Here is a 24,540-nt window from a genome sequence, read left to right as displayed (position 1 = left end):
GAAGAAAAAGAGTGAGATATATTTATGTAAGTTTAAAGTATATACACACAAAATGATACTACATATTTCCAAAGATGCATTTACACTTAAGAGTATACATTAAACACATCAGAGCAGTTACCTGTTGGGGAGGGGAGGATGGGAGTGAGGAATTTGATAATAGGAGAAAATCCATTTAAAATTGCTTTTTTGCCCTGCCTAAATCAATGATGATACTGTGCCATGAACGAAAGAATAAGATTAATTCACCCTCTGCATGTATCCCACCCTCTAAAAAAGACAAGAAAGAAAACTATATATATCATAGGATGGTAACAAATTCACATAGTCTGCATATTTGGACAAGGATAATTAGAAAAACTTGCTACCTACCGATTTTATGATTGATCAGCAAAATTAGCCAGAGAGCTGTAGAATTCTTGAGAGCTGAAAGAAGATCTCAGTAAAAGCTTTTCTAGTTCCCGGATTGCCAGTATATCTATTGCCTGACCATACCAAATTGATTTGTGTCTATTCTTCTTTGGAAAAGTCATCAACAAAGGAGACTCCACATCTTCTTTTAATAGCCTGTTTTAATATTTAACAAACAACCCTATCGGGAAATTCCTTCTTATGTCTGTACTGTATTTTCACAGTTACTTTCCAGTTAGTTCTCAGAGAAGATGGATAAAAGTTGGTCTACATTTTCCTTATGATAATGCCTCATGTATTAGGAGGCATTATTGTCTCCAGACTAATTAATTCTAACTCCTTCTACCTGTCCTCTTGGGTCTTACCTATTCACCACTTTAATCATATTATTAAACTACTCCGAACTTCTCCACTTCACAGCATCCTCAAGGTAAGGAGACATAAACTGAATGTAGTACTAACTCCACAATGGCCCAATGTGTGACTAATTGAGAGAGAAATTATTTCCAACTATTGCTACCAGGAGTCCTTAAAGATAATAACTAGTGGCTGGGAGATCTCATCAACCTTCTTCTTTATGCATTTTAATTATAACAATTCATTACATGTATAAATGTTATTGTTACAAAGAACTGTCTAATTTGATCTTCCAACAACTCTATAATGACAGGAAAGATGTCACGATTCTCACTGCATAGATGAGTAATGTAAAGTGCAAAGAGGTTAAAGTAACTTGCCTGAGGTCACTGAGCTCTTAGGCATTGGAGGTAGGACTTCTGATTCTAAGCATCTAGGAAGCAAGCTTGATTTCAAGCCTGTGAAGAGCTTGAATGGGAGGCAGTATAGAGCAAGAGAAAGAACATTAATTTGTTGCCAGAGGACTTGGATTGAGACTCTAGCTCTGCCACTGGCAACGGTGTGACCAAACAGGGATAATAATAGGGTTGATGTGAACATTATGGTTAAGGTGTAATGCACTCTATAAACTTTTTGTTTGTTTGTTTTTATAAATTTATGAATTTATTTTTGGCTGCATTGGGTCTTCATTGCTGCACGCGGGCTTTTCTCTAGTTGCGGCTAGCGGGGGCTACTCTTCATTGTGGTGTGCAGGCTTCTCATTGCGGTGGTTTCTCTTGTTGTGGAGCATAGGCTCTAGGTGCGTGGGCTTCAGTAGTTGTGGCACGCGGGCTCAGTAGTTGTGGTGCATGGGCTTAGTTGCTCCACGGCATGTGGGGTCTTCCCGGGCCAGAGATCAAACCTGTGTCCCCTGCATTGGCAGGCAGATTCTTAACCACTGTGCCACAAGGAAGTCTCTAAACTTTGATTTTTCATGTTTTCTCTGTTCTGATGATTTGAATACATCTGCTTTAAGAAGCTATTCCAAAATAACTTTCCTTTTCTTCTTTTTAAGAAGTTATTCCAAGGTAATTTTCCTTTTCTTCTCTGCTCCCACATCACCAGTTTAATTCTTCTTGAAAATATGTGGTTTTTTGATGTTATCCGTTGTTTGGTTTTTCTTCCCCTTGCACCTGGAGCAACATTCCCTTGCTCCTCTTGTATTTTAGATATTTATTAACAAAATTGGGAAATAAGAAACACATTCACTCTGACACTTCTGTCCTTCCTTAGATTACATAATCAGCCTCAAAATATTAATCGACTATGGACAAAAAATGAAAAGCAATAGATATCTGTGTTCCCTTATATTTGTGGGTTTTGAAGCAGTAAAAGAGGGAGCAAATGACCACAGGCATTGAGGGAAAAATAATTAACATCATTGTAACTTACACAAGTCTGATGACTCTTTAAACCTTTAAAAGTTAGTGTTGGAGAGCAAAATTTCAGAATGTGTCAATGATCCACTATTGCAATACTTTATTGAACATAATTGTAGTATACACCAGATTTTCCCACCTAGAGTGTCACAAAGTCTTCACAATTATAAACAATGCGTAAACTTTATTTCTTGCTATGTAGGGAATTTCTGGAAGTATCTGATTAACACTACATTTCTAGAAAAGTCCCTCTTTTCATCCACATAATTAATTGGTCCAGGACCTCTGTCCATGTTTCCAAAGTTTCCGGAGAGTCAGTGATTACTGATTTACTTATGATTCAGTTGTTCAATACTTCCTTGGATTACATGAGCCAGTTTATTTTTTCTTTTGCCTTAATGTGGTAAAAACTGATACCTCTCTCATCATCCAACTAATATCTGCTACAACTAATGTTTACATGGTTGAGGTGCTGTCTGTCAGATGGGATGGTCATGTGGAAATGTGTAGAATAGAAAGTAACATTAAGCTGGCAACAAAGAAAAAGTCATGCAGCATGGGAACATGTAAAAACTTCACCTAGTGGGTATTAAAGAGTACACAGTCAGGGCATCAGCAACATAGTATTGAAAGAATCATCAAGTGAACTGTCTGATAACTGTCTCTGCTTTTATAGACACTGTGAGATATTATTATACAGTTGCCATTGATTGTGTTGTAATTGTTGCTCACTTTAGCTTTGCTTCAAGTCTTTAACTGTTTCAATGTGCTGCCATAGCTAATATTAAAAAGTGTGACAGGAAAATAGAAGGTATGGGGACTCAGACTGACATACAACGTAGAAAAGAAAGAAGTTGAAACATACCATATTTTCTCAGTTCTAGTCTTCCCTCTTCACATTTAATGTGTCTAGAGTTGGAATGTATTTTACAGTGATAATTTCTTAAAACCCGCCAGTCATCAGGGAAGAAAAAAAAAAAAAGTACGTTGTCATTGTCTGCGTATGTGCAAACCTGTGTTTCGAAGGAATCTGTTCAACTTGGTATTTACTGTTGAATTTTAAGTTAAATGGGGATCTTCTTTTTGTGAAGTGAAAGCCTTTCACTAAAGCATTGGACATTTATCTGTCAAAAGCTCCCAGCTGGCTTCTAAGAGAGGTAACTTTTCATTTACATAAAAACCCTGTGATTTTACTGAACTAGAAAGTGCAGGAAAAACACTGGTATTCCTCAACACGCCTATAAATTCTCCTGTCAAGTCTTAAGATGTTAAAGAGGTAAAGGTTTGAGCACGAACTATGAAATGTAGTGGGTCACCAATGCAGACCTCTTAGATGTCAGCCATGCAGAAGATTTACTCTCAAATTCTGATTTGCTGCTGAAAGAAAAAAATATATATACATGTAAATATGTGGATAAAAGAATGATATTATTGGCAAGTTAAAATAAATTATTTTCATTTAATATAGTTTTTTTCCCCCTTGAAAGCTACTGTAAAATGGGTGAGGTGGCACCTTATAAGTGAGGGATTCATGTATTTTTTTCTGTGTTTCTAACAGATTGCTAGTTGTGACTCGAGTATCTGTTTTTCAAATACGTGGGTCTAAAAAAAAATGTGGTTGAAATAAATACACCCAGCTCCAATTGTAATTGCTTAACAAATAATTTTATTCTCTTCATCTTCTCAAACTTCCAGGACATCATTAGTTAATATACACTGAAGCTTGAAGGTTTTTTAAGTTTCTACTACCATATTTTTAAAATTATCTTTTTTAGAAAAATTTGGAAAATTTTTTATGAGAGGTTTTCACCAGGAAGTTTACTGAAAACAATTGGTGATGATTAAATGTTTCATTGCCACTTTAGGAATTCTTTTTAAACTCTCACAGAGATTGGAATTACTTGGGATTGAAACAAGAATTAATCTCCAGCCTCAAAACATTTGAATGACCTGGCTCTGAAAAAAAATTGAAAACTGTATGCTTACTTTGAGGCTAGTGATAACTGAGATGGAGGGATCATTAGTAAGGCAAATAGTAAATATAGCTGGCCATGCACTGGGTCTTATATACCCTTGCTTTTCTTTCAGTATCAATGGACCTGACTGAGAATATTTAAGTGATCTTTAGCTCAGAGTTGCAAAAGTGTTGAGACTTTTTATTTTAGAATCTCTCACTTAATTGAATTCTATAGCCTATCTAGAATCTGTGGTCTATGTCAAGAATACATAGCTTTCTTAGATCTTTCATATTCTTGTTTTATGAATATGTGTCTGATGTGTTAATGTTAATACGCCCTTTTGTAAAGCAAATTTCATTATGTAAAGATGTTTAATTTTTTTTTAAAGTAACTGAATACCTTTGTTTATCAGGGCCCTAGTAAAAAGCAGTGTGGATTATTGTAGCTTGATACTAACAGATCAGATTCAGTGCCTTTGATCGGCTTGAATTTCCACAGGGATGAATCTTAAAATAGTCTCCATATCATGCTAAGATACTGCAACTTGTCGCTTTTGCCACCTGTGCCACCAACTGCCCACCATTGTTCGAGGGAAGCCACGTGCAAGCATGACCAGACTTCATTATCTTTATCATTGTTATTATAGTCCGTAAGTTAAGAGAATACATTCAAAGCATTTCCTACAATCATATATTACCTTTGAGATAACAATTGCTTGCATTAGATTTAGCTGTTTTTCAGCTGCCACATTTTATGTCAATATTGCATAGGTAAATGATCATTTCCTTCCAGGGAGAAAAATACTTTACCCAACACAATGGGTACAATGGACAAACTTAAATAATGATTTAAATTAATAACTATAGAAAGAACATATATGAAAGGGGTGGGTTTTCATTTACCAAAAAGACTTGGTATTTTTTTAAAAATCAATATTTACTCATTATATTTATAAAATTTTTTAAAATGTAGTTCTTACCAAAAAAAAAAAAAAGAGAGAGAGAAAGAGAGAGACTTAGTAGAAAAACTCAGAATATATAGCTCTATTTATTATACTGGATAATTGGCAAGTAAGATATATCCTCAAATATTAATGCAGAAGATGCTTCAGTGAACAAAGAAAGCACTTCCTTCTTTAAATAACTTTTATTTTGGTATATTACTGACTCTGTTGTTATGGGTGAACTGCTTTTTAGATATACACTGCTTAATTCTTGAATTGAAGAAACCGAAATGAGAAACTGCCAAAGGGAGAACTGAGTATAAGTTGAGTCTGAGACATGACATAAAAATAAAAAGATGAATGGATGATGGAAAATATTTTTAAAGTATGACTTCATTGTTAATGATTCTTTTCACCAGAGGAACATTCCTAGGTATGAAAAATGAAACTAAATGGAGCTTTAGATCAAAAGATGGTGCTTAATAAGCATAATTAAAAAGTAAGGAAATGGACTTTCTCATGAACATAATCTGTTTTGGAGGTTCTGGTTTGTTAGAAATGACATAGAAATAATAACACTTCCCCTATATATAAATCAAGATAGAGTGAATTATTCTAAAATGATTAAAATGACTAGTCTACATCCTGAGACCTAGTGTTGCTTGACTGGAAAGAGGAAAGTAGCAAAGAAATGGTTTACTGTGAGAAAGAATGATGTGATTTTAAAAAAACTTTCAAGTCTTGATAGATAAAGCAATTAATCTTATCAAACCGGCTTCATGATTTAGCATAGCATTGGTAAACTTAACACCTCATTGCTTTCACTTGAAAAGTTGGTGATGTGGATGGGCAACTTTTTCTTTTTTCTTTTTTAATGTGAGTTTCCTAGAAATATTTTACAGCCTTAACTAAAAGTTTTGCCTGAATATGTATTTATTTATATATTTTTAACATGACAGAAAAACATAAAAACCAAATACAGGACAGTCATATTTTTTAAGGAACCAAAAGATCTGATTAGCCTGGTGTTAAACCACCAGCTATAATTTGGTATATGGCAGTTGATCATTGGGGCAAAAATGCCCACTCTGAGGCCTGAGTGATCTAGATTCCTAATTTATCCTCAGAGGATAATTTTATGGGGATGTCTTTCTCCTGTGCTTTTACAACGGGTCTGATTGTTCTGTTCTACTCTGCTCTAGGAGTACATGGAGGACTCATTTAAAAACTCTCTGTGTATCAAAGTTACAGATTCCATGTACAGAAAATATGAACACATATACAAACATGTGCACACAGTTACCAGATGTTCACAGATTCCAAAGCTCTGTGTACCTGATTCCAGGTTAAGAAACTATTTTGCAATGTCACATATGCTATGAACCTGCTGTAAGCACAGCCTTTCCTCTGCCACTGAAGTCTATAGAACTTCCATAATATGACAGTCTCGCCTGCCAGTAGGTATAATGCTTGCTCGAGAATAGCACAGCAAAGAAGAGGAGCTTTGTCTGCCAGTAGTAAACTCCAGAGGGGTGCACACCAGTACACAAAAGGAATGAACAAGCCTTAAACATTAGACAGTCTGTCGTCACTGACAGCCCCAAAGAAGTCAAACCTCAAATTTGTCTAAGGCTCAAAGTTTAGCTCTTGATTTTATGGTAGATTTGATAGACAAACGTATGCTTTACATAAGTAACTGTAGAATAATTTATATTTTCCTTCTTTTAAATGGTTAAAAAAATATGTCTTTATGACATTCCAACAACTAACTAACCCTAGGGGCAAAAAAAAGGACACAAAAAAGAGTATGGCTGGTTTCCAAGCTTTTCTGCAAAGAATAGTGCAGTGATGAAGAAGAATTAGCTGCAGCAGTTAAATCTCTTGCTTAGATTTTTTTTTTCACAATTAGAGAATGCATTCATCATACAAAGTCTTACTGTCAAATTGATCCCAATAGCTTATACTGAAGACCTTTTATGAAACTGATGGGTGAAAATTATATAAGTCAAGCACCAAGATGAATACAAAAGTGAAAAGCTTTTTTCTCCCTTGGGGAAAAGTCACGTTTTTTACAGTGTCAAAGTTTTTAAATATTACTAAAAAATTAGCATAAGGTAAGAGAGATAAGTTAGTCAAATTTGGGTGAGTTAAATATTTTAAAAGTTGAAGAATGGACTTCTGCTTTCAGCCAAGATGGAATAGTAGGGACTAGATTTACTTTCCTGCCCGAAACAATTTAAAAACTGAATAAAACATATGAATCATTGGTTTTTAAGAAACTGGACATCATGAAATGAGTGACAGTGATTCTAAAAAACAGGAAACAAATGAGATGAGCACCAAGATTGTCTCAGTTTATTGCCTACAGTTTCTAGATCGTGGCACAGATTGGAAGAATTCAGGTGGATACTGGGTAGTCTCTCTGAGTTCAGAAAGCATACTGGGAGTCCAGGGAGGCCAAGGCTGCTAGAGTTTGCAGGGCACAGAGGAGAGAAATTTATAAATGGAGATATCCTACACATACTAACAAAGCTCACTCAAGAAGAAATAGATCATTTTAATGGTCATCTATCTATTAAAGAAAGGGAATTTTTATAGAGAAAACCCCAAGTCCAGATGGCTCTATTGGTGAATTCTACCCAAATATTTTTTAAAAGATAACAATCTTACAAAAGCTCTCTCAGAAAAGTAAAAAGAAAAAAAAAAAAAAACTTTCCAACTTATTCTATGAGACCAGCTTTACTCAGATATGAAAACCAGACCAAGACTTTACAGGAAGAAAACTACAGACTAATATTTTTCATAACATAGATGCAAAAATTCTCAACAAAATTTTAGTAATTTGAAGCAAAAAGTGGGTTCCGAGTGGGTTTTTTTTCCTCAGGAATGCAAGGTTGGCTTAACATTTGAAAATCTATCAATGTAATTCATCACATTAACAGACTAAAAAGGAAAACCACGTGATCATCTCAGCTGGTGCAGAAAAGCATTGAACAAAATCCACATCCATTCCTGATTTAAAAAAACGAAACAAAACAAAACCTCTCCACAAACTAGGAAAAAAGGAAACTTCCTTAATCCAGTAAAGGGCATTTATGAAAAGCCCACAGCTAACATCAGACTTATCGGTGAAAGACTGAATGTTTGTCCCATAATGTCAACAACAAGGCAAGTATGTTAGCTCTCAATATCTCTATTCAACATTTCATTGGAGGCTAGGGTAAGCAAAAGCAATAAAAGGTATGGAGTTTAAAAATAAAGTAAAACTGCCTTAATTCATAGGCAACATGATTTTCCTATCAGGAAAATTTTATGGAATCACATAAAATGTTTTAGAACTACTAGAGCTTAGTGAGTTTGAAGCATACAAGATCATTATACAAAATTCAATTGTTTTTCTGTATGCTGGCAATGAAAAATTAAAAATTGAAAAAAATTTTGACAAAGAAGCAAAGGCAATTCAGTGGAGAAAGGATTATCTTTTCAACAAATGATAACAGAAAATTTGGATATGCATGTGCAAAAAGTAAATTTGATCAGCATCTCACATCATATACAAAAATTAATTCAAAATGGATCAGAGTACTTAATAAAATCTAAAACTATACAACTTCTAGAAAAAACAGACTAGAAAATCTTGAGTTAGGCAAAGGTTTTATAGATATGATTCCAAAAGCATGGTCCATGAAAGAAAAAATTGAGCTTCATCAAAATTCAAAATTGCTCTTCAGAAGACACTGTTAAGAGAATGAAGAGACAAGCCACAGATTGGGAAAAAATATTTGCAAGTAATCATTACATATATCTCATAAAAATTTATATCCAGATATTTAGAAAAACACCTCCTGGGTCTCATTAATAAGAAAACAAATAACACAATTTTTTAAATGGCTGAAAGGTTTCAATAGACCCTCCACCAAAAAAGACATAAGGATAGAAAATAAATACATGAATGATGCTCAATGTCATTAGTCTTTAGGGAAATGCAAATTAAAACTATAAGATACCACTCTGTGCCTATTCAAAAGGTTAAAATTAAAAATAATGACCATACCAAGTTTTGTTGAGAATGTGGAGCAACTGAAACAAACAAACAATTAAAAAAAAAAAACTATAGTTAGGCATATCATTTTGAAACTACAGCAATCAAAGATAAAGGAAAGATGCTGCAAGACGTCAGAGGGGAAAAAAACCTTACCTATAAAGGAAAAGGGATTATAATTACATCTGATTTCTCCTCAGAAACCAAGCAAGAACAGAGTACAGTACAATATTTAAAGTATAAAGAGAAAAAAACCATCAACCCAGAGTGCTGTGCCCTGTGAAATTGTCTTTCAAAAGTGAAGGAGAAATAAAAGCTTTCTCAGATAAACTGATATTGAGGATATTTGTTGCCAGTAGACCTGCTTTTTTTTATGCTAATATATGAGTGAAATGAATGTTAGTAATGATACAAGGGACAAGAGGGAGGAATTAGGATTATTAGGATTATTTTGTTATTATAAGGTATTCACACTACCCATGAAGTAGTGTAGTTATTTGGACTTGGATTAGTTGAAAATGTATATTTCAAACTTCAGGGCAACCACTAAAAAAATTAAAAAGATGTATAATTGATATGCATAAAGAAAGGAGAGAAAATGGAATCTATAAAATGTTCAGTTAGAACCACAAAAGGCAGAAAAAGAGTGGAAGAAAAAAATAGGAACAAAGAACAAGGGCAACAAATAGAAGACAACAACAAATATGGTAGACATTAATCCAACTATATCAATAATCACTTTGAATATCAATGGTCTAAATGCACCAATTAAAAAAACAGAGATAGAGTAGATCAAGAAATAAGACCTAATTATATGTTGTACACAAGAAACCCACTTTCAATACAAAGATACACATAGATTAAAAGTAAATGGATGGAGAAAAATATACCATGCTAACGCTAATCAAAAGAAAATAGAAGGGACTTCCCTAGTGGTGCAGTGGTTAAGAATCCACCTGCCAATGCAGGGGACACGGGTTCAATCCCTGGTCTGGCAAGATCCCACATGCCGCAGAGCAACTAAGCCCATGCACCACAACTACTGAGCCTTCGCTCTAGAGCCCATGAGTCACAACTACTGAGCCCACGTGCCTAGAGCCCAACACAGCCAAAAATAAATAGATAAATAAATTTATGAAAAAAAGAAAATAGGAGCAGCTGCATTAATTTCAGAGCAGACTTCAAAGCATGGAAAGTTATCAGAGATAAAGATGGGCATTACATGATGATAAAGGAGTCAATTCTCAAAAAAAAAATCCTTAATGTGTATTTACCTAACAGCATAGTGTCAAAGTATTAATACATGAGGCAAAACTGACAGAACTTCAAGGAGAAATAGATCCATTCACTATCATAGTTGGAGATTTGAACAGCCCTCTATCAGAAATGGACATATCAGCAGGCAGAAAATCAGAAGGATATAGTTGAACTCAACAACACCAAAAATCAACTGTGTATAATTGACACCTATATACTGCTTCATCTAACAACAGCACACTACTCATTCTTCTCAAGCTCACATGGAACATTCACCAAAATAGTTCATATTATGAACCATAAAACATACCCTAATTTAAAACAATAGAAATCAAACAATGTCTGCTCTCAGACCACAATGAAATTAAACTAGAAATCAATAACTGAAATATAACTGGAAATTCCCAAAATATGTGAAAATTAAACAACATAAATAACATAGGAGTCAAAGAAGAAATCTCAGGAGAAATTTTAAAATATTCTGAACTAAAGGAAAATGAAACACATAACTTAAAAATTGTGAGATGCAGTGGAAGTAGTGCTTAGAGGGAAATTTATGATATTGAGTGCAGGTATTAGACAATAAAAAAGAGCTAAAATCAATAACCTAAGTTTTCACCTTAGGAAACTAGAAAAAGAAGAGCAAATTAAATCCAAAGTAAGCAGAAGAAAAGAAATAATAAGAATTAGAGCAGAAATCAAGGAAACTGAAAACAGGAGTTCAATAGAGAAAATCAACAAAATCAAAAGCTGGTTCTTTGAAAAAGATAGGACATAAATCACTAATATAAGAAATGAAAGAGAGGACATCACTATAGACCCTATAGACATTAAAAGGATAATGGAGGAATACTATGAGTAACTCTATGCTCATGAATTTGACAAACTAGATGAAAGGGACCAATTCCTTGAAAGAAAATTTGCCAAAACTCATACAAGAAATAGACAATCTGACTAGGCCTATATCCAGTAAAGAAATTGAATCCATAATTAATAACTTTCCAAAACAGAAAACACCAGGCTTCACTGGTGAACTCTACCAAACATTTAAGGAAGAAATTATGCCAATGGTCTGCAATCTCTTTCCAAGAAGCAGAGAAAATACTTCCTAACTTAAAACATGAGGTCAACATCACCCTTATACCAAAACCAGACATTGTAAGAAAACGACAGACCAGTATCCTTAATGAACATAGATGAAAAGATCTTTATCAAAATATTATTTCCTATATACCAATAATGAACAAGTGGAATTTGAGATTAAAAACACAATACAATTTATATAGCACCCCAAAACACAAAATATGTAGGTATAAATTAATAAAATATGTACACATGATCTAATGAGGAAAACTACAAAATTCTAATGAAAAAATCAAAGAAGAACTAAGGAAATGGAGAGATATTCCATGTTTATGGATAGGAAGACTCAATATTGTCAAGCTGTCTGTCCTTCCCAACTTGATCTATAAATTCAATGCAATCCCAGTTGAAATCCCAACAGTTATTTGTGAATATTGACAAACTGATTCTAAAGTTTATACAAAGAGGCAAAAGACCCAGAATAGCCAACACAATAATGAAGGACAAGAAATTGACACTACCCACCTTCAATACTTACCATAAAGCTACAGTAATTAAAACAGTATGGTATTCGTGAAAGAATAGACAAATAGATCGAGGGAACAGAATGGAGAGCTCAGAACCACCCTCCCCCTACCCAGCCCCCACAAACATAGTCAACTGATCTTTGACAAAGGAGCAAAAGCAATCCAGTGGAACAAAGATAGTCTTTTCAACAAATGTTGCTGGAACAACTGAACTTCCACGTGCAAAAAATTGAATCTAGACACAGATCTTACATCCTTTACTAAATTAATCAAAATGGATCATAGCCCTAAATGTAAATTATAAAACCTAAAAATCTTAGAAGATAACGTAGGAGGAAGTCTAGATAACCTTGAGTATGGAGATGACTTCTTAGATACAACACCAAAGGCATGATTCATGAAAGAAATAATTGATAAGCTGGACTTCTTTACAATTATAATGTGTTTGCTCTGTGGAAGACAATGTTAAGAGAATGAAAAGACAAGCCATGGGCTGGGAGAAAATATTTACAAAACACAATCTGATAAAGGATTGTTACCCAAAATATACAAAGAACTCTTAAAACTCAATAAAAAAACAAACAACCCAATTAAAGGGCCAAAGACCTTAACGGACACCTCACCAAAGAAGATATATAGATGACAGATAAGCATATGAAAAGATGCTCAACATTATAAGTCATCAAGTTGATGAAAATTAGAACAACAATGAGATACCACTATAAATCTATTAGCATGGCCAAAATCTAGAACACTAAGAACGCCAAATGCTGGTGAGGATGTGGAGAAAGAGGAACTCTCATTCATTGATACTGGGAATGCAGAATGGTACAGCCACTTTGGAAGACAGTTTGAAGGTGTCTTACAAAACTAAATATACTCTTATTATATGATCCTGTCATTGCACTCAAAATTAATCAAAAAATTTGAAAACTTATTTCCACACAAAAGTAGGCACACAGATGTTTGTAGCAGCTTTATTCATAATTGTCAAAACTTGGAAGCAACCAAGATGTCCTTCAATAGGTGAAAAGATAAATAAATTGTGGTACATCCAGTTAATAGACTATTACTCAGTGCTTTTAAAAAATGAAATATCAAGCCACAAAAAGACATGCAGGAACCTTAAGTACATATTTACTAAGTGAAAGAAGCCAACCTGTAAAAGCTACATACTGTATGCTTCTGACTATATGACAGTCTAGGAAAGTCAAAACTATGGAGGCAGTAAAAAAGATCAGTGGTTGCCAGGGGTTGGGGGTAATGGCGTTAGTGACGGTTCCAGATTAGAGGAGAGTTGAGAGTTACATTACATAAATGCAATGTGAGATATCTGATTGGACTCTGGATCAAAAAAAATAAAGAGGAAGGAAGGAAGAAAGGGAGGGAGGGAGGGAAGAAGGGCAAGCTATAAAGAAGATTATTGGGACAATTGGAGAAATCTGGATATGTGTGTGTATTATATGCTATATTATAGTACTAATGTTAAATTTCCTAAGTGCGATTAATACATGTGATCCTGCAGGAGATTCCCTTTCACTGGGGAGGTACATTCTGAAGAATTCAGGGGTTAACAAGAGCAACAAGGTACTTGCTGGTTCTGGAGTTCTAGAATTGTTGAATAAGTTTGTGTTCATCCTACTCATTTTCATCCTGACTTTATTATATTATATCCCTTTTCAGTTTTCAAAGGTATTAATGTTTTTAGTCGATTTTCTGGCAGAAGATTTTCTGTATCTTTATGTCATTTTAATTTTCTTTCTTTAGATGGTTTCTAACCTTAGGGCCTTATGTCTTCCTTGAGGTGTGGCAACTAGAACCACAAAATATTTCTAATGCCGACGTGCAGTACCATGGATAATGCTTTCTGATACTCTTCCTTGCAGCACTTTGCATTAGCGTTTGGTACAAAAGCTTTTTTGGACAGTGTTTTACAGGGAATAACCTAAAATGACAATAGATCCCCTGTCTAGCAGTTCATTTTAGGATCCTGCCTTTTGATATCATTGGCTTGGCCCTTTTCTCCCCATAAAAGCTTACTATCAACTGAAAATTAATCAATTTTTAGGTGTGTTTGTATGCCCCATCACGCTCTAAAAATAAAACTTGACTAGCTCCAGTGTTGACTCTGGGGACAGCAGCCATTAGGTTCTGCTCTTCAGAAACTTACTAAGTTCTTCCTTTGCTACTCTGTTTCTTCCTTACTAAAATTTACTCACCTGTAAGTCAAATAAAACATTGATTTTATGTGTTTATGTGCCTTACATCTTGGGTGTAAGGTGTATGTACCTACCCATACACCTAAGTGTGTTTTTGGTACAAGAGGAATAACAAATAAGAGTACAGGCTGGAATGTAGTAAAAAGAACATGGGCTTCGGAACAAGACCAATGTCCCCCCGAATCCCAGTTCTGACTGGTTGAACCATGATACCTCTGTGGGCATCTATGGCCTCCCAGGCTGGTTGTAAAGAGAATGCATTACACTTAAAGTAGGTCTTCAGTCAATATTAGGCCTCCTTTTCTTTTTCCATCTGAGAAAGTATAAAAATAGTAATAACTAAACTTACTAAGCCCTTATTACGTACCTAGGCTGTGTGTGAAAAGGGATTTGTGCATACTAATAGCACAAGAGGCAGAAGACTGGCTAAGAGTAAGGGCTCTTGAACCAGCCTTCCTGGGTTCAATTCCTGACTTCACCAATAATTAGCTTCAGGACTCAGGACAAGTTACTTCTTTACTCTGTGCCTCAGTTCTCTCACCTTTAAAGTGGTAAGATAACAACAGTATTTTCCTTGTGAGGACTAAGTGAAATAAAATTTGTTATTACTTAACAAATTGTACTTAATATATGTTAGCTTTTGTTATAAACAGTATTATTATCTCACTCAATCCTCACGGTAGCTCAGTGAGTTAAGTGAAATCACTTTTCTTATATTATTTGTGGGAAAATGATGATAAGTGAGGCAAAATAATTTGCCCAACAACACTCAGTAAAAGCCAGAAATAGGACTTGATTCTTTATCAATGATATTAACTTTCAAATTTCTCCTTATTTCTCTCCAAGCCAATTTCTTATGGGGGTTGTTTAAATAGTCTGATATAGGAACTTGCCACAAGGCTTTTTGAAAGTTTAAATATAAATTTTCTCTTTAAATCTCCTTAGTCATGCTTATTTGTCCCCTCAAACAACTCTAGTAAAACCAACAAACATCATTTCTAGTGCAGAAATCATGTTGACTCCTCCATGCTAAACTATTCTCTTTTGGCTATTCAGTTATCCTACCCTTTCACCAATAACCTCAGAAAGATTGCAAGGCTGACTGAAATTTGAAAAGGAGGGTGTGAGTTTGGATAAATCATTTAATCTCTTTGAAAAGGGATTTGGACTAGATAATCTCTAGGGTCCTTCCAGCTCTAAAATTCAGTGATCCTACATGCGGCATTGCCATAATTATGGATGTAGTAACACAGACCCTCTTTTCCATTTGCTATAGGGGCCCTGCTGATGCACTATTTCATTTATTTGATATCTTATTTACACGTATGTTTGTTTCCCATCTGATTCTTTAGGGCACAAGATATAAGATAGAGACAAAAGATACGTAAGAAAAATGTACTAAAAAAAGACAAGTCCAAGTTAAGTGGCAAGGAGAGGAATGACCTAAAGTCATTCACTTTAGGTTAGGCTTTCTTTTTTTTTTTTTTTGTCATTATTTTGGTATTGTGTGACCTTCTTTTAGTGACCATTTTATCCCTTCATTTTATATTCAAGTAATACTGTACTAAACACTCTGAAAGGGCAGAGCTGATATCCAAATATCACATGATATTCTGGTGTTTCTTTAAATACAACACCTACTTTGTTTGCTTCCTTTCAGTGGGAAAACTATCAGTGGTTCCATGGGTCTCTGCTAGCCCTGTGAAGTCACGGTGAACTGGGTCATTGTTGGGATCCATCTTAATATACCTCCAGAAATGACCATAGTTTGTTTATCTGATAAACATATTCCAAGAAAAAAACTACTGAATTTATTAAGTACCTCTTGTATATTCTAATTGTTGCATATAATGGGGATACAGAAATCCAAAATTCAGAGCCTGTCCTAAAAATTCTTAGTCTAGTCAGAACAACATAAAACTATGATATACCTGAAAGCTGTGCTACAATAGCAACACACAGAAGACGTTCTGTGCTACAATAGAGGATGAACACTTAGAGGTTTGTTTTCTTGGAGGAGAGGTATACAGGGTTACTCAAAGAAGTGATGATTGGGGGTGTCTTGAAAACTGCGTCACAATTGGTCTGATTTTGAGATCAAGATTCCAGAAAGAGGGACCAGCATGTATAAAAAAATGAAAGAAAGGCATATTGGGGAAAATATTTTCAAACAGGAGTTTAGAGTGTTCCTGGTCCAGTGGATAAATGTGAGTGTGGACAGGTTGAGGGGGTTAGATTATGAGAGATCACACATGTCATGTTAAGGATTGTCCAGGAGTTCATGAAACATCATTGGATGGGGTTTAAGTAGTTGAGTGGTATGATCTGATTTCTTAACAGCATACATTTCCAATTATAAGAGAACTTCTTAGAAATGGTCCCAAATGACCATATCCAGCCAATCAATTTCCAGGGCTTAATATGGCATCTAGAATATGGTAGATTTTCTACAAATGTTTAAAATATGAGGTGGGAAATAAATGAATGAATCAATCAATGAAAGAATTAAGCTAGTCAGAATTTGTTTCTAGGCTAAATACCAAATTATTTACAGGGGTAATGATGACATTTACTTTAAAGCAAGAAAGGGGGTGGTTGGAGGATAGATAGTAGAGGATTGTCCAAATGTGGATAATTATGAATGCTGGGAATCTGGTACCTGGGGATCATACTGCCATTTTCTTTACTTTTTTTGAATGTTTGATATTTTTCCACCACAAAGAGGTTTTAAAAACTTCTCCCGAGTTAAGAAGACTTGATTTCTAGACTTCAAATATTAATGTATTGAAACATAAATATATCAGTTAAAAAGAATCAAATTTTTAAAGAATGATAATATATGTATGTAACTTTAAGAAACTAAAAGGAAAAGGAAAACCTGGAGCACTATAAAAATTTTTGGCATCAATGCAATTCTTGACCCTAGGTTCGCAAATTTTCAATCTAACTTTGACTAGAGATCTTCTTGACTCAAATCTCTTCATAGTTTATATTGGAGAACTGAAACTAATCTGTCAGAAATTAGTTAAATTTTTACAAAATATGGAAATCATACACTCATTTCAAAAGGTGTTTCCAAAAATGCTTTCACATTTACCTATACCACACTTGATTATTTCAGAAAATTTTATGTTACTTTGTACTACTAAAAATAACAGTGGAATTTAATCCTGCTAGTATTTATCAAATATGAATATTTTATACTAAAAGCAATTAGGTTAAAACACAAAAACAGTCTCTAAGTGCTGTTTGTTTTTATTTCAGGAATGTGAATTCCTTGTAGTTAAAATTTGAATGGTATGCATAGCCATTGATTCATATCTCTTGTAGTCCATTCAATAAATTGTTATTGCTGCTAAATAAAGTCAGGTTTTCATAATTGATAATTTCTGGAGATTGGCCAGACTATCACAGAAACCTCTGCTTTCCAGGTGTAGCCATCAGAGGGGGGTCTCAGCTGCTTCAGATTAGCTCTCGTCTCTACCGTCAGCCTCTGGTGAACAGGGCATCTCCATGTGTTGGACTAAAAGTACACAATGAGGGTCAAGCTGCAAGCCAGTGTTTCAATGATGATTGTTCAGCAGATGCACAGAATGTTGCAATGAGGACACTACAGCAGTAGAAATGGCACATGGAGACAAGGGAGAGATATTAAAGGCGGACTTTCGGTCCTTATGTCCACTCAAAAATTTTTGCCCGGGAAACAGAAAGATGGCTTCACAGAAGTAGTACAGGTCACTGGAACTTGTGACTGAAGTTCCTGTTTCTTTTTCTTTTTCATATTTAAAAAAATAAATTTCTATTAAAATATTCTCTTAGTCATAAAAAGAAAAAGAAGAGGCCACATGAGAAACTGGCTGATTGAAAGGGGAAATGACCTTTGTAATTATTATCCTAATAAAAGAATGCGATATTCACAGGCGTTAGGGAAAAATATCTTACCGTTGTGCCATGGGAATTTGCCATCGTGTGTCCATCAAGGATTTCTTTTTCGAACCTTTTTATGGGCATGATGGGATCTGGCTCTGAAAATGAAGTGAATTTCCATCCTAAATATTTCAAAGAGGTGAAGTTACGCCGTACTGACCAGACAGTGCTTTGAGTCAATGGCAGTCCTCTTCAGTCACTATTAGACTGGAAACTTCACAAACTAGAGTCGGAAAGATGCATTAATTACTTCAAAAATAACTTCTAAAAAAATTAGTAATTCCTCTAACTCAGAAAATCTAATGTCTAAAGAGGCCAAACTTACCTTGACTTTGGCAAAAAATATTGAAATAGGAAAAATTTTGTAACAAAATTGTATATATACTTCACAAACAGAAAATGCTTACTGCTTGGCACTTCGTTTCTTTCCTTATGAAAAAGTAAAGGAAGGCTTTTTCTTCCCTCCTTTTCACACCAGGTGTGTAAATTGTTTCTCTAGTCTTTTGTAAAATAACCAGGAGGCTGAAAATAAGAGAGGTGGAAGATTTTAGTGTGCAACACTTTCAACTATAAGAAACAAAGAATAGATTCATCTTCACATTTTTAGAGCTTTTAGGATATATCCAAATTAATTATATATCTTAATTCCTATATTTGGTTTACCATTAGAATGAAAGTTTCAATGATGGAAAAGAAGGAAAATTTTATAGAGACACTGAAAAAACTGAAAAGGTGAGGAAGCAGGGAAAGGTGCAACTCTTATACATACACTTACCCCAAACCCCAAAACAATGAAAGAGGAAACAAGTATAAAGTGTAACATGTGCAAACCAGAGAGGTAAGGATGGCAAGACAAAAAGGCAACATATTTCTTCGTTCTCATATGATACCACTTACTCAATATTCTTAAGAAAGATGTTCCTTAATGATACTCAGTGACACCACTTCTAATAACTGTTGAGAGGAAATAATACATATGTTCTTACCAGGAGATTCCATTTAAAGGCTATATTAGTTTTTCTATAAATCACTGTCAGCTGGAAGTTTGGATAAGCATGAAAAAAATCCACTATAGCCACTTAATATGCACCTTTATTTGTACGTGTTCAAATGTAAGCATGAAAACTTTGAATGCAATGGAATTCGTAGGTGTAATCTCAAAATCAAATTCAAAGGTTCTCTTTTTTCTGTTAAATTTTTAACACACACATCTCATTTGAGAGATCTACTTGGTATCAATCTTATTTTAAACTTTATAAATGTGTAACAGAACTCATTCTTTAGGCTAGTTAGCTAATCACCATTTCAACAAATAGGTATGATTATATCCATTGAAGGAAATAAAGCAACAGATGCATGAGTCAAGGGGATCTTTGCCAAGGATGTGTGTATATATACATATATATATATATATATATACATATATAAATGAAGGCAATTTACAAATAAGGTGGTATAATGAGACATGCCTTTCTATAGGAATTTAGAAAATGGAAACACCATTTTTGATTACAAAGTCAGCTTAAATCTAAATTGGCTTCATTCTCAATTTTGAGTTGGATCTTACTTTTTGTACGTCTTATTTTCATATTTGAGTCTCAAGGCAGCCTTGTGGGCACTCTGGTGGTCAGATCTTATTCTTTTAAACAACCATTCTCTTTCTTCACCAACAGTGTCTGCTTTGGTGTCCTTGATTCTGATTATGTAGAAGTTCCTCACTAACTCGTCAGACAAACCTCTCCCTTTCCATGAATAAAATAATTTTTCTTCTTGGGGGTTCTCAAAGTTTATGAATTCAGGTACATAGGAATGCAAGTGGCTACATTTTCTGTCCTCAAATTCCATCTTAGAACCACATTGATCATATATGCTTTATTTAATACACCACCATTAGCAACTTTTCAAGTCTCTGCATCCCTTCTCCTGAGTCTACCTTCACTTATCCCACTGTTCCCTGTTCGATAAAGCCCACTCTGAATCCATCAGACATCATCATATAATAGAACATGCCTACAGACTTCTCCTTTAAGTTTCCTGCCATCCGGAACAGCTTTTTCTACTTCATCCACTGCGTTGCTCCAAATCTTGGGGGAATGTGTTCTAAAAGTGTTTTTCTCCTTTAATCTTTGTAGCTGTACTGTGAACTCATGAAGTGATGTGTGTATGTGTGTGTGTAATGTTTTTTTTTTCAATGAAGATATGTATTTCTCCTTCTCATACAAACTAAGACATTTAAAAATCTAAGCTACTAGAATAATTTAATTTGGAGGAAAAAAAATTGAGTGGTAAATTACTAATAACATTTAAATAAGTAAGGGATTATATGATTGTTGATAACCAGCTAATCTTTGTTACAGATTGAAAGGAATGGTGCTCTAACTTCAGCAAAAAGGTTTCTCAGTGAGACATAAGGGAGACAATACAAAGTGTTAAATAATGAGTTGGCTTACTAAAGTTGGTTCTCTCTATTCTTTCTGTAGCAGCCAAATAGTAATATCTACTTACATGGTTCAAATCTGATACATATTCAAGCTTTGTGAAGGAAGAAGAAGATGTGTGTTGAGAGGGAGAAAGTCAGACCAACATGGACAGAACAATACTGGGGAACAATCCAGAAGGAGGAATGTGGTGTGTAAAACAACACTCTTTCGACAATGGTATTTTGTTGTTAGGGCAGCTGAGGATTAAAAAAGAAGGTGGTTTTTGAAGAAGCGTGTTTCCTACTTTTCCATTTCTACACTTTATAGGACAAAGCTTTTGCTATTAAAAAAAAAAGCATAATATCACACACACAAAAGATTTAATATATCATCTTAAAAGTTGTAACTAAGTTTTTTTGAGTTCACCATACTAGTGGAAGCAAACTAAATTTCATAAATGTGGTTGAATTTTTTTATTTATAAACTATCCCATCTTGTTCCAGGAAGAACTTGAATGGCAGCATTTGATTATTTCATTAGAATAGTAACTTATCACAATCAAGACAGACTTTCTGTTAAATGTTTATCTTGTTTCATGTGATGCCAAGTGAAGCAATGAATTTCACAGGAGCTTTTACATTGCACGAAGTTTGTAATCTAGAGACTGTATTATATAAAAACAGTAGTTGGCTTTCCAAACTTTTACTATTTTTTTAGCCTTCTTATAAAAAAAAGGGTATGAAAATCTTTTAAAATTGACATTTTATTTTTGAAGTCCATGAAAATGTTAAAATAAACAAATAGAAAGGGATATAGATGGAATTTGAACTATCCTTATATGCAAAAGTTAGCTGAGAATGCCACTGCCCTGGGAAGTAAAATTTAGGACTTCAAAGTAAGATTTTCTTCCTATTTGATATGTGCTGCCTTTTTGTGTACACATGCACAATAAATGACATAATAAACCCTATAGTTAACTGATGATGTCAGATTCCAGAAATGTTTTATGTTTAAAGAAATTAAAATGTTATAAAGGAGTATTTGTCACATTTGAAGAACTTAGTAGAATTCAAATTAACATCTATTGTTAAAAACAAATAATTTAGTTGGCTGAAAAGAAGTTTTAATTTTTAGCAGTTAACCTATATTTTCTTATAACAAACTGATAGTTACAAATTAGTTCAAAGGCAGGTTCACAACTATCTTCAAATTAGGTCTTTGAAAAAGAAACTATAAACATTGTCAAAGGTTAGTCAAAATGACAGGAACATCATATTCAGAAAATTTAGAAGGAAATTTTTCCTTAAAATTTTTTTAGGAGCTAAGTACTAGTAGCATACTTAGGAAAAGCTTCTAAATGAAAAGCATACATGAGCTATTCATACTAGCTTTCCATGTTTACATACTACGCACAAGATATATATAGAAAACTTTACCCAGAGTAATTTTATATTCCATGTCATAATTTGTGTTCTTTTCCTTAGCAAGGATAAACATCTATTAGTAAGAATCAGACTAATGCAAACATTTTAAAAATCACAAAATTCTAACTATGTTTAGTTCCTAAAAAAATCTGTTTATTTGAAGAACATCGTAATGTAAAAAATCACAATTATTTGAAGAATATGATACTTTTTTAAAAGTTAAGATAAAATAGAAAGCATGTGTCACGGAAATAAACAGAATTGCAAAAAGGCATATTAAATGTCCATCTTTTTAAACCTAACCATCTAGAAGCAAGCTACTTTACCTATCATAGTTACAATGGAACTAATGTCTTTAAAAATGCAAATATTTTTAGTACTTGAAGGATAGCCATTTCAATAAATAACAATGACTCTGATAACCCTACTGCAATAGGACAAGTCATGGTAACTTCTGTTTTTTAAAAAATTTGGTTAAGATTGTTATAAAAGGCAATTTTTATATCCTATTACTCCAAACAGGTGTAGGTGTTTTTTTCCTCTTTCTCACATGTACGGTGATTTCTGGCTGTTTCAGTACAAGGCATCACACCGGTGCAGTCTTGCAATGCAGCCCAAGGCAGTTGCAGCAAGTATTTCCCACCAGGAATGTAAGGAGCTAGGAGGGTACAAGGGTTGAGGAAGCAATCTAGAAAACCACAATGCAGCTTGTTGGTCCTTTCCCCATAAATAACCTTTTTAGAACAGGTCCATAAAATGCAGTTTATTATCTAAAAATTTTAAGGAGACTCTTTTGTTAAATGTTAACAAAAGAACGACTATCCTAATTCCCTTTAAAATGCAATCCTTAAAAAACAAAAAAATCAACTCTCAAGTCTTTTTGAAAAGTGCTTAAATCATCTGGAGATAAATATCGCTTGGTGTCCTTGTTTCCTAACAAATGGCTTTTTCCATTGTTTCCATTAATTTCACCCATATTCGTTTTTTAAAAAACAAGGCCCTTATCCTCATCAGCAAAAGGCAGATGTATGATTTAGCATATAAAACCGGTAATTACATACTAATTTACGAAAGATTAATTTTTTTCTCTTTTCGTCAGTCTCCAAGAAGTCTTCCTGTGATCAACTGTAAACAGGAATGGTTTACACCTCAAATTAGAAGCCATTAATTAGCATGACGAAGTCAACTGCAAGACACACAGATAATTTAAATAATTTAATCACCAATCACCTTGGCTAAAGCGTACTATACTCTTTCGTTATCCTTCGGTAGGTTATTGATCTGTCAGTACATTACCTCTAGATCAGTTAGAGATAAATATTAACGTTCTTTCCTTTCGCTCAGGTTTACATTATTCCTTCTTGTAAACACTTAGAAAAAGCTTTAAGGTTCTTTAATCCCAAATCCCTAATTAGCCATTACTAGCCTTTTTGTAACGAGGAAACAGTATCTGAAGTACAGATCAGGAGTTCGCTCTGCCCATATAACAATGAAAAACATTTTTTAAATGTACGCTTAAGGCAATGGCAGTAATAAAAGACACGCAGAGGTGTCTTCAGCAAATAACGGGCTTGCAAACGCAAGTGCTCAACAAAAAGCGCCTGAACCTCTATTGCAATATACAGCACTCCAATAAATTACACAACACTTTGCATAGGCTGCAGAAATAACGCAGGACAAGACTTACACAGATGCCAATCCGCAGCATTTATACACATGCACATGGCAAGAGACAGAAACCAAACACTATCATTCAACTCGGGCAGGGTAGCGCGATCCCGAGTTTGCCCAGCGTGAGAGTGCTCTCTGCGTGTGTGTCTGTGCGCGCGCGTGAGAGTGAGACCCATCCTCGGGGCATTTCCCCTCTTTGGGCAGTTTTGCTTCATTTGTTTCCTATTTCTGCTACACAGAAACTAACTTCCATCTCAGCCCCAGCCAGCGCCGCTGAATAGAGCCTGTGCTGCGGCTCCGTGTGCGTCAGATCCCTCCGCGGAGCCGTCCCCGGCCCCCTCCCTCCCGAGGTCGGCCTCCACAGAGAAAGCGCCTTCCAGCCAACCGGCGGCTCCGGCTCCGACATCTTCGACTGGAAATAAATAAATAAATCGCACCTTCGGTCGGGGAGCCGCTGGCGGGGGTCTCGCCGCGCCGGCTGCCGGGGCGCCGGGGCCGCGGGGTCGGAGGCACTCCTTTTTCTGCGCCGGGGGCGGGGGCGGGGGCGCGGGCGCGGGCCGAGGACAGGCCGAGCCCGGGGCCGCGAAGGCGGCGGACTCCTTTCTGCGGCGGAGGGATCCGCGGCGGAGGCGGCGGCGGCGCCTGTAGCCGCTGCCTGAGAGTTGTTGTTTCCTCCTCCTCCTCCTCCGCCTCCGCCGCCGTTGCTTGAATGGTGGAGCCGAGGCTCGGCTCGTGAACACACAGTGACAGCTATAGGGCAGGCGGCGGCACCATCCCCGCTTCCCCTCGGCGGCGGGGTGTCCCGCCGGCGGCCCCGAAGTGACCCATAAACATGTCTTGTGAGAGGAAAGGCCTCTCGGAGCTGCGATCGGGTAAGTCGGGG

The 24,540-nt window shown here is 35.3% G+C and overlaps 1 protein-coding gene and 1 long non-coding RNA gene across 6 annotated transcripts in view; one reads left to right on the top strand and one right to left on the bottom strand.

Moving 5' to 3' along the window:
* Positions 1–24,227, bottom strand: LOC309634723. 2 transcript variants are annotated; one of them, XR_014248369.1, is made up of 3 exons: positions 24,095–24,227; positions 18,158–18,664; positions 1–3,563 (listed from the first exon to the last, which is right to left on the bottom strand). It is a non-coding gene; the product is annotated as an uncharacterized lncRNA (long non-coding RNA). The 2 variants fall into 2 exon arrangements; XR_014248370.1 differs by lacking the exons at positions 1–3,563; positions 24,095–24,227 and adding exons at positions 12,958–17,825; positions 23,674–24,082.
* Positions 24,173–24,540, top strand: part of PHIP (PHIP subunit of CUL4-Ring ligase complex) — a 125,522-nt gene continuing 125,154 nt past the window's right edge. For all 4 annotated transcript variants that reach the window (XM_082404958.1, XM_082404959.1, XM_082404957.1 and 1 more), the window contains exon 1: positions 24,173–24,529. In XM_082404958.1, the coding sequence (XP_082261084.1) occupies positions 24,490–24,529 (40 nt within the window). In that variant the 5' untranslated portion in view covers positions 24,173–24,489. The remainder of the gene's footprint in view (positions 24,530–24,540) is intronic.

The sequence above is a fragment of the Balaenoptera borealis genome (genome assembly GCF_965194805.1).
Source record: "Balaenoptera borealis genome assembly, chromosome: 9".
NCBI classification, from domain to species: Eukaryota; Metazoa; Chordata; class Mammalia; order Artiodactyla; family Balaenopteridae; genus Balaenoptera; species Balaenoptera borealis.
This window is presented reverse-complemented; position numbering and strand designations above follow the sequence as displayed.